Consider the following 12,159-nt stretch of genomic DNA (forward strand, 5'->3'; position numbering starts at 1 on the left):
GGACTCGGGGCGGCTTACATGGGGCCAAGCCGAGGCTAAACAGACAATGTAAAACACAACAGCAAAACAAATCAATCAACAATAAAATAAATCATAAAACTAATAAAGTCGCATAAAATAGACATACTTGATAAAATCCTGGGATGGCTCCTAAAAGGAATTGGGCCAAGGAAAGTGGGAGGACAATACCTAAACTATTGTCTGCATTAAAGTGCTAGGGAGGGTGTAAACAAGGGAACCTATGGCCGGCTAAGGAATAAAGTGCAGCAAAATGAAATAGATGCAGGTCAGTCCTTTACTTTGGAAGTCAATCACCAAGTTTTCAGGCTCTTCCAAAAACTAAGGAGGGCAGGGGCTTGCCTGATCTCCCTGGGGAGAGAGTTCCAGAGCCGGGGGGCCACGATGGAAAAGGCCCTCTCCCTCGTCCCCACCAACCACAATTGCGAGCATAGAGACCGTGCAGGTTCATAGGGGGAAATGCAGTCACGAAGGTAGCATTGAATGGATTTACAGCTTCAAAGCTTGGCTGCTTCCTGCCTGGGGAAATCATTGGTTGGGAGATGATTAGCTGACCCAGATTGTTTATTGTCTAGCATTCCTCTGTTTTTGGGTGTTGTTATTCGACAACCCATCCTCTGAACAAATCTTGCCAATAGAACCCAGTGATAGATTCACTTTAGGGTCGCCAACCCTGTTCAGATCTGATGCCTTGAAAAAGGAAAAGATGATTGCAGAGGGAGCCACTTCATAAGGGAAATGATACTCAAAACAGGATTCCTGGGAAGTAGGTTCAAGATTATTGCTGTGTGACAAGTAACTATTTTAAACAGTTCCTCTCCTATCTTTGTGTACTGAAAGGGTGGTGATTGCAAAAGGGGACATGGAATAAAAAAGTGATAGTAAAAACAAAATAGACGGGTTTAAAGACTGATTGATTAGTACTGAAAAGCTTCAAGGTCTGGCTGCTTCCTGCCTGGGGGAATCCTATTTTGCAGGCCCCCCGAGAGAGGGGGGGTGTCTCTTATCTATTTATTTATTTACCCTATTTATAGCCTGACTTTGTCTACCCTGAAGGGGACTCAAGACAACTTACATCTGGCAATCATTCAGTGCCTAAACACATACAAACATAAAGCTTAAAATGAATTGAATTAAAATTAATACATATTAAACATCTAAAAACATTACATTCAATATTAAAAACACGCCATCCAGTAAGGCTGTTTCGTAGTCATTGAACATATTCTGAATCTATTATTGAACTGCGCTTTTCTCTGAAAGCCTGATCCCAGAACCAGGTTTTTACTTTCCTTCTGAAGGCTAGGAGGGAGGGCTGATCTAATGTCGCTAGGGAGGGAGTTCCAAACCCTCTTGGGAGGCTTACAACAAAGGATTCCTTCAGGTAGGAAGTAGCCAGACTTTGAATTTGAAAGGCCAAAATTTAAATTACACCTGTCTCAGACAGACAAAAAATCTTTCTCCCACCCAGGACCTTCCACAGATATATAAACCCCACTTGTCTAGTTTCCAACAGACCTCACATCTATGGCAGATGGCTGCCATAGATGTGGGCGAAAGTCAGGAGATCATGCTTCTGGAATATGGCCATACAGCCTGCAAAACTCACAGCAACCCTATTATTCAGGCCATGAAAGTCTTTGACAACACGTTAAAGGAGTAGCTGGCTCTGAGGCAGGCATACAGCTTGCTGGAAATGATGTCCTCGCTATGAAGACACGAAGAGAAAAAACTTTTTATGTTATTAATTTTTCTTTTTTCCTTCTTTTTGTATTCTTTCTCCACTGAAGTTTCCTCTTCTACGTCTGTTCTTCTACCCCACTTTTATATTCTTCTGCTTCTCTTTTTTATTCTTTTCTTCTTCCTCGTCTTTTTCTTCTACGTCTGCTCTTCTATCCCACTTTTATCTTCCACTTTTTTCTCTTCTTCATCTTTTATTCTTATTTTTCCTGGAGTGTTGTGTAGTTTTATGGTCCTGCTCTAGCAGCATTTTCTCCCAACGTTTCACCTTCCTCAGAGGCTGGCACCTTCCTTGATTTTTTTCTTTCTCTTCTTCCTCCTCCACATCTTTTCCTTCTTCCTCTTCTTCCCCATTTTTATTTTCAATGAGACACAAAGCGGCTCCCAATATGCTTTTTAAAAGCAGTGCAGTTTAAAATTGCCACATACAAATATTGAAATAGAATTAAAGCAGTCAATTAAAATATCTTGAAATGTTTAAAACAAAAACTGTTAATCACATCCCATACATCACTCCCACTGTCGGCTCCCTCTTAATAATAATAATATTAATAATAATTATTATTATTTTATTTCTTACCTGCCTTCTCACGGTTTGAGGCGGGTTACAACATTGTTAAAACACACAATCAAAACACAATCATTTAAAAACGCTCTGTTAAATACACATATTAAAACATATTTACACTCAACACATATTAAAATACACAAAAATTAGACATCAAATTGAAGTTTCAAATTTGTCATTAAAACTATTTCTTTAAAAGCTTGTTTGAATAAAAAGGTTTCAGCCCCCATGTTGAATTTCATTTGCAGTTCACACTCTGCTCTTTTTCTTGGAGGTTTCATGGCACAGATCTGGAAAAAGTGGACTGGAGTTAGTTAAAACATATGCTACAGGTTTATTTCTCTCAATAGCTGAAGTCTTCCTTTATACTTTATTTTAAAGGTCAAGACATAAGAGCAAGGGAAAGATGTGGGATATAAAGGATGCTGGAAGTTGGTGGCCGATATGAATTCACACTGTAGAATTGATGCAGTTTGACACAACATTAACTGCCTTGACTCAGTGCTATGGAATATTGGGATTTGTACTTTTACAAGGCAGTCTTCTCTACCAAAAACAGCTGATGCTTCACTAAACTACAACTCCCAAGGTTCCATAGCATTTAGCCATAGCAGTTAAAGCGGTGTCCAACTGCAGTAATACTTACATTGTATATACATCCCTAGAGGCCCTCGGTTTACGTCTCTGCTGCTGAAATAGTACTTAGCACAATTTAGTAGAACTGAATATTGCAATAAGTGTTTTCCATGTGTTTTCATGGATCGAGGGATTTACAAGTAACTTCCTCAACATACAGCCACCACCCATGTTTCCATATCTTCCGACAGAACCCAGCCAGAGTTATTGGACTTTATGAACCAAGACTCTTAGCAGACACCACACAAGGTGCACCTACACTAGAATTAATGCAATCTGACACCATTTTAACTGCCATGGCTCAATACTATTAATCTTGACTGGAGCCCCCAGTGGCGCAGTGGGTTAAACCTTTGTGCCTGCAGGTCTGATGACTTGAAGGTTGGGATGCTGACCTGAAGGTTGCCAGTTCGAATCCAACCTGGGGGAGAGCTCGAATGAGCTCCCTCTGTCAGCTCCAGCTCCATGCGGGGACGTGAAAGAAGCCTCCCACAAGGATGGTAAAAACATCAAAAACATCCGGGCGTTCCCTGGGCAACGTCCTTGCCGACGACCAATTCACCCCCAGCAGAAGCGACTTGCAGTTTCTCAAGTCACTCCTGACACAAAAAAATTCTTGAGGTTTATTCTATGAGATTTGTAGGTACCAACACTGTGGTAATGAAGGCTAAGGACCCTGTAAAACTACAGCTTCCACAATTCCTTGGCATTGAGCCATTGAAGTTAAATTGGTGTCCAAATGCATTAATTTTAGTGTGGGTACATCCAAAATTTGAGCGCTGTGATTCTGCTTTAACTGTATCTGAAACATCTCTACAGGGAAGATATTTTAGTGCAGTTTCAAGTAAAGATTGAAGTGTTTTTACTGTGCAGATTATTAAGGCTGAGTCTACACTGTCATGTAATAGTTTCTGAATTTGGATTATCTGCTTTGAACTGGATTATATGAGCCCACACTGCCATATAATGCAGTTCAAAGCAGATAATCTGGATTCAAACACTGGATTATATGGTAGTGTAGATGAGGCCTTAGAGGAAAGCCTGGAACCAGTTGGCTGTCCAATGGTGATAACACATAGCAATGGTGCGCATTAAAGGCTTTCGGTACTGTTCCATTGTCAGGGTGGAAGCCACTAGGGGGCGCTAGAGAAGGATAGTCCATTTTACAGGGGGAGGGGGAGGAGGAAAAGCATTTTACCTATTGTCGCTGGTTATTCCCCCTCCCCTATCATAAATTAAGTGACATGGGTGGGGAGAATAACAGGAAAACAGGAAATATTATTCCTTCAAACTCCCTCCTCCATAAAATGGACTATCCTCTCTCTAGAGCCCCAGGCCATCCTCCAGGAAATAATGCCCGGCTGCTCACTGGAAGGAAGGATATTGGAGGCAAAGTTGAAGTATTTTGGCCACATCATGAGAAGTCAGGAAAGTTTGGAAAAGATCATGATGCTGGGGAAAATGGAAGGGAAGAGGAAGAGAGGCCAACCAAGGGCAAGATGGATGGACGATATCCTTGAAGTGACTGGCTTGAACTTGAAGGAACTGGGGGCAGCGATGGCCGACAGGGAGCTCTGCCATGAGGTCACGAAGAGTCGAAAGCAACTGGACGAATGAAGAAGAAGAAGAAAGCCCCCTAGTGGCCTCTGCCCTGATAATGAAACAATATCTTTTTTTTTCGTGTCAGGAATGACTTGAGAAACTGCAAGTCGCTTCTAGTGTGAGAGTGTTGTAGATGATAGGAGAGATAACACCAAGAGCGATCTTTTGAGAGGCCAAAAAGTCCGGTTTATTATTTTCAGCTGAAGACTCTGGATGTGGAATTTCTTCCAAAAGCAAACCAGAGCCCCAATCAAGGCGTTGACATTGCCTTTTATACATTTTCAGACAAAGAACATGCTTCTACATACATCTCGTCATCAGTACATCACTTCACATGTCTACATCATGGGCATAAATATGCATGTATCAGCATTTTTCTATCTAAGCACTCTAAAAGCCTGTAGCAAGTTACAGATACTAAGAGAAATCTATCAAGAGGCCTACTCTTGACCTGTCAAAAGTCCGCTCTCCCCCTAATGGAATGTATAGATAACAGCCCCCCTTCTCCCTGTCCTGCCAGCTTGTACATTTACACAGACCCCTGCACATTCTTTGTGTGTGTGTCTGAGTGCCTGGTACAGAGACAGCATGATTTTTTCTACATCTCAGTGCTCTTAATGTGCATACAATATATGTCTAAAAATCTGTATTTTCCAGTTCCTCATCAAGAGAATTGGCCGTCTGCAAGGACGTTGCCCAGGGGATGCCAGTGTGTTTTGACCATCCCTCTCTCATGTCCCGGGGAGGGAGCTCATCAGCACTCTCCCCGGGTTGGATTCAAACCTGGCAGCCTTTAGGTCAGCAACCCAACCTTCAAGTCACAAGGCTTTAACCCACTATGCCACCGGAGGCTCCTATGAAACAGTACTGAACACCCTTAATGCACACCAATGCTCTGTGGTTTATGTTATCGCCATCTGGACCGCCTGGTGGCACAGTGGGTTAAACCCTTGTGCCGGCAGGACTGATGACTTGAAGGTGGGTTGCTGACCTAAAGGTTGCCAGTTTGAATCCAACCCGGGGCGGAGTGCAGATGAGCTCCCTCTATCAGCTCCAACTCCATGTGGGGACCTGAGAGAAGCCTCCCACAAGGATGGTAAAAACATCAAAAACATCCGGGTTTCCCCTGGGCAGATGGCCAATTCTCTCACACCAGGAGGGTCTTGCAGTCTCTCAAGTCGCTCCTGACCAAAAAACAGCTGAACCTTCAGCTGGTTCCAAGGCTTTCTTTTGCACGCTTTTGTTGGAGTTTGGAGCTAGCCTCGAACTGCTTTAAATGATCAGTGCAGATGGGGGCATAGAATCTTGGGACGCCACTGGAGGAAATCCTGAAAACCTGGCTGAATCCTGTAATGCTAATTTCTAAAACTTGGGCCTCTAGCGCAGGCATGGGCAAATCTTAGCCCCCCACCAAGGTGTTTTAGACTTCAACTCCCATAATTCCGAACAGCCGGCAGGGAATTCTGGGAGTTGCAGTCCAAAACACCTGGTGTGCTCAAGTTTGCCCATGCCGGCTCCAGCGCCTCCTGCGCGTGACTTCCGGCTTCCATCCCAACCTCAACGGCAAGAGGGCGCTCGCGCGACGGTTTCCATGGTAACCAGGGCGCTGTTGTGCTCGTCGTGCTCGGCGGCGGCTTCCTTCTCTTCTCTACCCTGCGAGAGAATCCTCCTCCCCGGCCCAAGTTTGGTCCAAGAGCCTCCAAAATCGAGCGAGGTGAGCGGCCAGGAATGGGGGTCCCTCCCTGCAGGGAAAGAGGCCAAGGCTCTGAAGAGCCCATTATTATCACTACGGATTCTCCTGGATTTTCATGACTGAAAGCCGCACAAAGTCTCCACTCTCATTTGAGGCAGCCTTCTCCCAACTACGTGCCATGCCTCAGCACCTTGGTGTTAGTACAGTAGAGTCTCACTTCTCCAACACTCGCTTATCTGGATTATCCAGCGCATTTTTGTAGTCAATGTTTTCAATACATCGTGATATTTTGGTGCTAAATTCGCAAATACAGTAATTACTACATAGCATTACTGTGTATTGAACTAATTTTTTTGTCAAATTTGTTGTATAACATGATGTTTTGGTGCTTAATTTGTCAAATCATAACTTAATTTGATGTTTAATAGGCTTTTCCTTAAGCTCTCCTTATTATCCAACATATTCACTTATCCAACGTTCTGCCGGCCCATTTACATTGGATAAGTGAGACTTTACTGTATTAATACGCAGGTGTCCCGGCCAGGCACAAACAGGGACCAGTGCATCACTACACTGTAGAATGAATGGAGTTCGACTCCATTTTAACTGCTGTGGCTCAATGCTATGGAATCATGGGAGTTGTAGTTTTACAAGGTTTTCAGCCTCCTCTGCCAATTGATGCTGTTGCCTCACCAAAGTACAAATCCTGATTTCATAGCATGGCTCCATGGCAGTTTAAGGGGTATCAAACTGCATTAATTATAGAGTGTAGATCAGGCATATTGGACTAATGGATTATGGCCTGTTAGCAGGGCTCCCCCCCCCCCCCCGAAATGTTTCAGGTTTTTTTTTTAAACAATGTGGTTTACTCGTGAATTTTAACTGGTTAACCAAACCTCCATGAGTGTCCACTGAAGTTTGTCGATGGAGCCTGATTTCTAAATTATTTTGAGTTATGTACTCTTCATGATTCGCTTTAAAAAAGTCTCCCCCCCACCCACACACACACACATTTTTCTGGCTATGGCCCTGGCTGTTAGGATCACAACCTATTGGTAGCAAAATTTCAGGAGTGTTCCTTTAGTTCAGTGGTTCTCAACCTGTGGGTCGCCACAGGTTGGTTTTGCCCTACATCTTCCAGAAATCCCAGCCAGTTTACCAGCTGTTAGGATTTCTGGGAGTTGAAAGCCAAAAACATCTGGGGACCCACAGGTTGAGAACCACTGCTTTAGTTTATTGGGTAATGGATGATCACTTGGCACGTAGATATAAACACGAGATCAACAATGCAATGTGGGGACAAAACAAAGCCAATGAGATTTTGGCCTGCATAAATAGGGGTATAGTGTCTAGATCCAGGGAAGTCATGCTACCCCTCTATTCTGTCTTGGTCAGGCCACACCTAGAATACCGTGTCCAATTCCGAGCACCGCAATTGAAGAGAGATGTTGACAAGCTGGAAGGTGTCCAGAGGAGGGTGACTAAAATGATCAAGGGTCTGGAGAACAAGCCATATGAGGAGAGGCTTAAAGAACTGGGCATGATTAGCCTGCAGAAGAGAAGGCTAAGAGGAGACATGATGAGGGCCATGTATAAATATGTGAGGAGAAGTCATAGGGAAGAGGGAGCAAGCTTGTTTTCTTCTGCCCTGGAGACTAGGACGCAGAACAAGGACTTCAAACTATAGAAAAGGAGATTCCAACTGGACATTAGGAAGAACTTCCTCACTGTGAGAGCTATTTAACAGTTGGACTCTCTGCCCTGGAGTATAGTGGAGGCTCCTTTTTTGGAAGCTTTTAAGCAGAGGCTGGGTGGCCATCTGTCAGGGGTGCTTTGAATGTGATTTTCCTGCTTTTTGGCAGGAGGTTGGACTGGATGGCCTCTTTCAACTGTATGATTCTGTGATCTTATTTCTATTCGATGCTCTCAGCAGACAAAGATTCAAGTAGGTTTCTTTAAAAGAACATTTTTGTTTTACTCACAACTTCATGTATTTAAATATACAGGTACATTTCTTGTAAAGTGAAACTTCAAAACATTTCAGTTTGTATCCTTAACTTAGAGTCTTTATCAATCTCTTCAAAACTATATTGCTCTGTACAGCTGGTTTTTATAACAATTTACTTCCAAGGGACTCAAGCCTCAACTGACTTCTAACTTCTAACATTAGCTTCTGTACTCAAACAGATTCATGCCTCAACTGTCATTCCTCAACTATCATCCTTTTTAAAATTGCATTCTAAACAGTCACTGAACCAGTTGCACGTCCTCAGCCCCTCCCACTGCCTCAAGTACATAGAGCTAAGAAAACTGTAAGCCAAAGAAGACTTACACTTCAGAAAATAAACTGACACATTATAAGCGGGCAAAACATTAGATTGAGGAGAGTTGAGAAGGTTATTCTCTCCAACAAGGCATAGGCAAATTTCAGCCCTCCAGGTATTTGGGCTTCAACTCCCAAAATTCCTAACAGCCAGTAGGCTCTTAGGAATTGTGGGAATTGAAGTCCAAAACACCTGGAGGACCGAAGTTTGCCCATGCCTGGTGTAGATACACAGTAGGTTTTTTTGGGACTGACTCCCTGCACAGCTTGAACATTGCTCTTTCTCCCCTCAAAACCAGGATACATTTTACACTGACATTGAACTCCTTGAGAACTCTCTGCCTCAAGAAGCTTTTAAACAGAGGCTGGGTGCTTTGATTGTGCCTTTCCTACATGGCAAAGGGTAGGGCTAGATGGCCCGTGTGGTCTCTTCCAACTCTATGATTCTCAAGATCTCTTGGTCCTTAGAAGGGGTTGGATTTACCTTGATGTCCAGATCTGCCTGTATAGAGTCAAATCATTAGGGACATGAGAAGAACCATGCTTTGATCAGGCCAAAGGAAGGGGCCCTTATGCTCTATCATTTTGTTCATTTGATAACCGAGTAGTTGCCTTTCAGAAGTCCTAGTAGTAAAAGTTGTTGTTGTTACTGTTATCATTATATTTATTTATAGCTCAGTTTTATCAGCAAAGCAGCTCCCAACATTAAAAAACAATACAATTTGAAATCCACAACATAAAAATATTAAATATGGAATTAAATAGACAAATCAGTTAAAATCACTCAAAACACTCAAATACTGTTAAAATAACGGAATATCCTTCAGCACAGTCTTGGTCTGCTCACAACAACCAATGCAGAGTGTAATGAGTTTCTGCATGAAAAAGCAACAATGTTGATGGTTTTATTTTCAGTTTTATCTACAACAACAACACAAATGTCTTTCTTTGCTATTTCATAACAATTCCGATTTCAGATTGGGTTTGCCCTGGACTAAAAGTCTCTACTTTTTTCAAAACTCAGTGAGAGAGGCACTGAGTGCTAAGCTAGTCCTTCTTTGCAAAATGGTGCCCTAGGTTCCTTTGTCTACAGTGTGATGGAATGAGAGGAACTGGCTTTTCCGATCCATTGAGACTGGTTTCCTTTGCTTTCACATGCAAGAAATCCCAGGACCCTCTTCACACTTGAATCACTATCGATTTAAAATGAAGTGGTGCCTTTGGTCCAGTTGTAGACACATAATTAAGAGACTGTCTGCACTGCCATATAAAATCCAGAATATCTGATTTGAACTGGATTATACGGCGGTGTAAACTCATATAATCCAGTTCAAAGCAGATAATGTGGATGATCTGCTTTGATAATCTAGATTATATGGCAATGTAGAAGCGGCCTTGATGATCAGGCTAGCCCCTATTGATATTGAGATATAATTACAGTGCTTTCTATTGGAGAAATCAAAGATGCCATATGCTTATTTTTGTGTAAGTGCATTTGAATAATCTGACAATTTTTATTTCTGCTCAGAATTGTTTGATTGTTATTTTAGATGTCAGCTCTTAGTAAATCTTCAGGACCCCCTGATGATGATGATGATGCACCGAACATTCGATTACCACCTATTCCTGTGCCCTGCACATCTAAGGAACTGACAGGAAAACAGAAAAAACTAATGAAATACAGAAGAGTCAAAGAACAGCAAAAGATGCTCAATAAGATCATGTAAGAGATTTTTAGATTTTTATAGAAAGCATTAGAAAAGGAAAGCTATTGTAGATGTGCGATCTTTGTATTTTCTATCAGATAGCACATGAATCTCTTTTGGTAAGAGAGCTGTGTGTTTTATCTTGGTTCTCAAATGTGCTACTGCAACTTTCTTTCGATCAGGGCTGTCAAATGTTAGGTAGCTATGATTTTAGAGCAGTAGTAGGATGTGCAGTCTTAAGCAGGTAAAATGTTTATCTATATTTGAAGTGTTTTACCTTCTGATTTCTGTTAAAAATAAAACAGTAGACCAACATAGTTCTCTCTTCCCACCTGGAAATTCACTGGAAGTTTTGCTGTCATCCAAACACGCTGTTTTGAAGCAGCTCAATCTTCTTACTAGTTTAGGAATAAGGAGATGAAGGAGAGAGATCCAGTGTGCTATACTGGTCTGAGTGTTTGACTAAGGCACTGGGAGACTAGGATTTGACTTCCTCCTTTGTTAGGAAAATCCACTGTGTGACCTTGGACACTCTCTCAGCCTTAGAGACAGGCAAGGGCAAACCCTCTCTTAAGAAATCCTACCAGAAAACCCATATGATAGAGTCACAGACCACAACAACAAAAGAAGAAGCCAAATAGCTATTACCCACAATTCATAAGCTAAATTATTGAAACTGAGTGTACAGCTTCTAGTTTAATGTACAGCCAGCCCTCCATATCCATGGATTCTATATCCACAAATTCAGTTACCCACAGCTCAAAATATTGCCCCCACAAACATTCTAAGAAGTAAACTTTGATTTTGCTATTTTATATAAGGAACACCATTTTACTACAGTAGAGTCTCACTTATCCAACGTAAACGGGCCGACAGAACGTTGGATAAGCGAATATGTTGGATAATAAGGAGAGATTAAGGAAAAGCCTATTAAACATCAAATTAGGTTATGATTTTACAAATTAAGCACCAGAACATCATGTTATACAACAAATTTTACAGAAAAAGTAGTTCAATACACAGTAATGCTATGTAGTAATTACTGTATTTACGAATTTAGCACCAAAATATCATGATATATTGGAAACATTGACTACAAAAATGCGTTGGATAATCCAGAACGTTGGATAAGTGAGTGTTGGATAAGTGAGACTCTACTGTACACAATTTTATATAATGGGTCTTGAAAATCCATTGATTTTGGTATTGATAGGGAGTTCTGGAGCTAAACCCCAACAGGTACTAGAGGCCTGCTGTACTTGGTGAATTATCCAGTAATTTTATTTGATTGTCAGGTACTTCTGGAGAAAAAGAATGGACTTTTGAGATGTCTTCAAAAGGTAGTTTAAATACAAAAGTGCTAACAGCCCATTCCTATATTGGTTGTTTTTTTCCAAGGAGAACTGCTTTTTAAGATATCTGGCATCCTTGAAACCAATTGTAGATAGTATAGTTTTAACTTTTAAAAATACTTAATGAAGAAATCTTCAATGGCCTCACCAATCTCTCTCTGCTGGTCAGAGAACCAATCCCCTTTGTCAGCCTCTCTCTCTCTCTCTCTCATTCTCTCTTTCTTTCACAGTTCACACACAAGCTCTTGAGCCTGTGGAGACTTTTGACATCCAACACTCAAGATAGTCTTCTTAGTCTGCGAAATGACTGAAATCCGATTACTAATTTGTTTCAGAGATTAGAATGCCCCACCCCTTGGTTTATTTCATAAAGATTCAGAGGGGTCCAGTTCCGATTAGTAATCCAAATCTCCGAAGCTTCGTAATTGCTTTTTAAAGATTTGTTCCGTCAGCAGCACTGGGGAAAATTTTGAGGTTCATTTTTCTTTCATTCTTATAGTTATCAAGATGAAACTTGGCAT

The 12,159-nt window shown here is 41.6% G+C and overlaps 1 protein-coding gene across 4 annotated transcripts in view; it reads left to right on the forward strand.

The window, feature by feature from the left end:
• Positions 1-6,120: 6,120 nt before the first annotated feature.
• Positions 6,121-12,159, forward strand: part of dnah12 (dynein axonemal heavy chain 12) — a 179,347-nt gene continuing 173,308 nt past the window's right edge. For all 4 annotated transcript variants that reach the window (XM_062969868.1, XM_062969870.1, XM_062969869.1 and 1 more), the window contains exons 1-2: positions 6,121-6,278; positions 10,131-10,303. In XM_062969868.1, the coding sequence (XP_062825938.1) occupies positions 6,156-6,278; positions 10,131-10,303 (296 nt within the window). In that variant the 5' untranslated portion in view covers positions 6,121-6,155. The remainder of the gene's footprint in view (positions 6,279-10,130; positions 10,304-12,159) is intronic.

This window comes from Anolis carolinensis, chromosome 2, assembly GCF_035594765.1.
Source record: "Anolis carolinensis isolate JA03-04 chromosome 2, rAnoCar3.1.pri, whole genome shotgun sequence".
NCBI classification, from domain to species: Eukaryota; Metazoa; Chordata; class Lepidosauria; order Squamata; family Dactyloidae; genus Anolis; species Anolis carolinensis.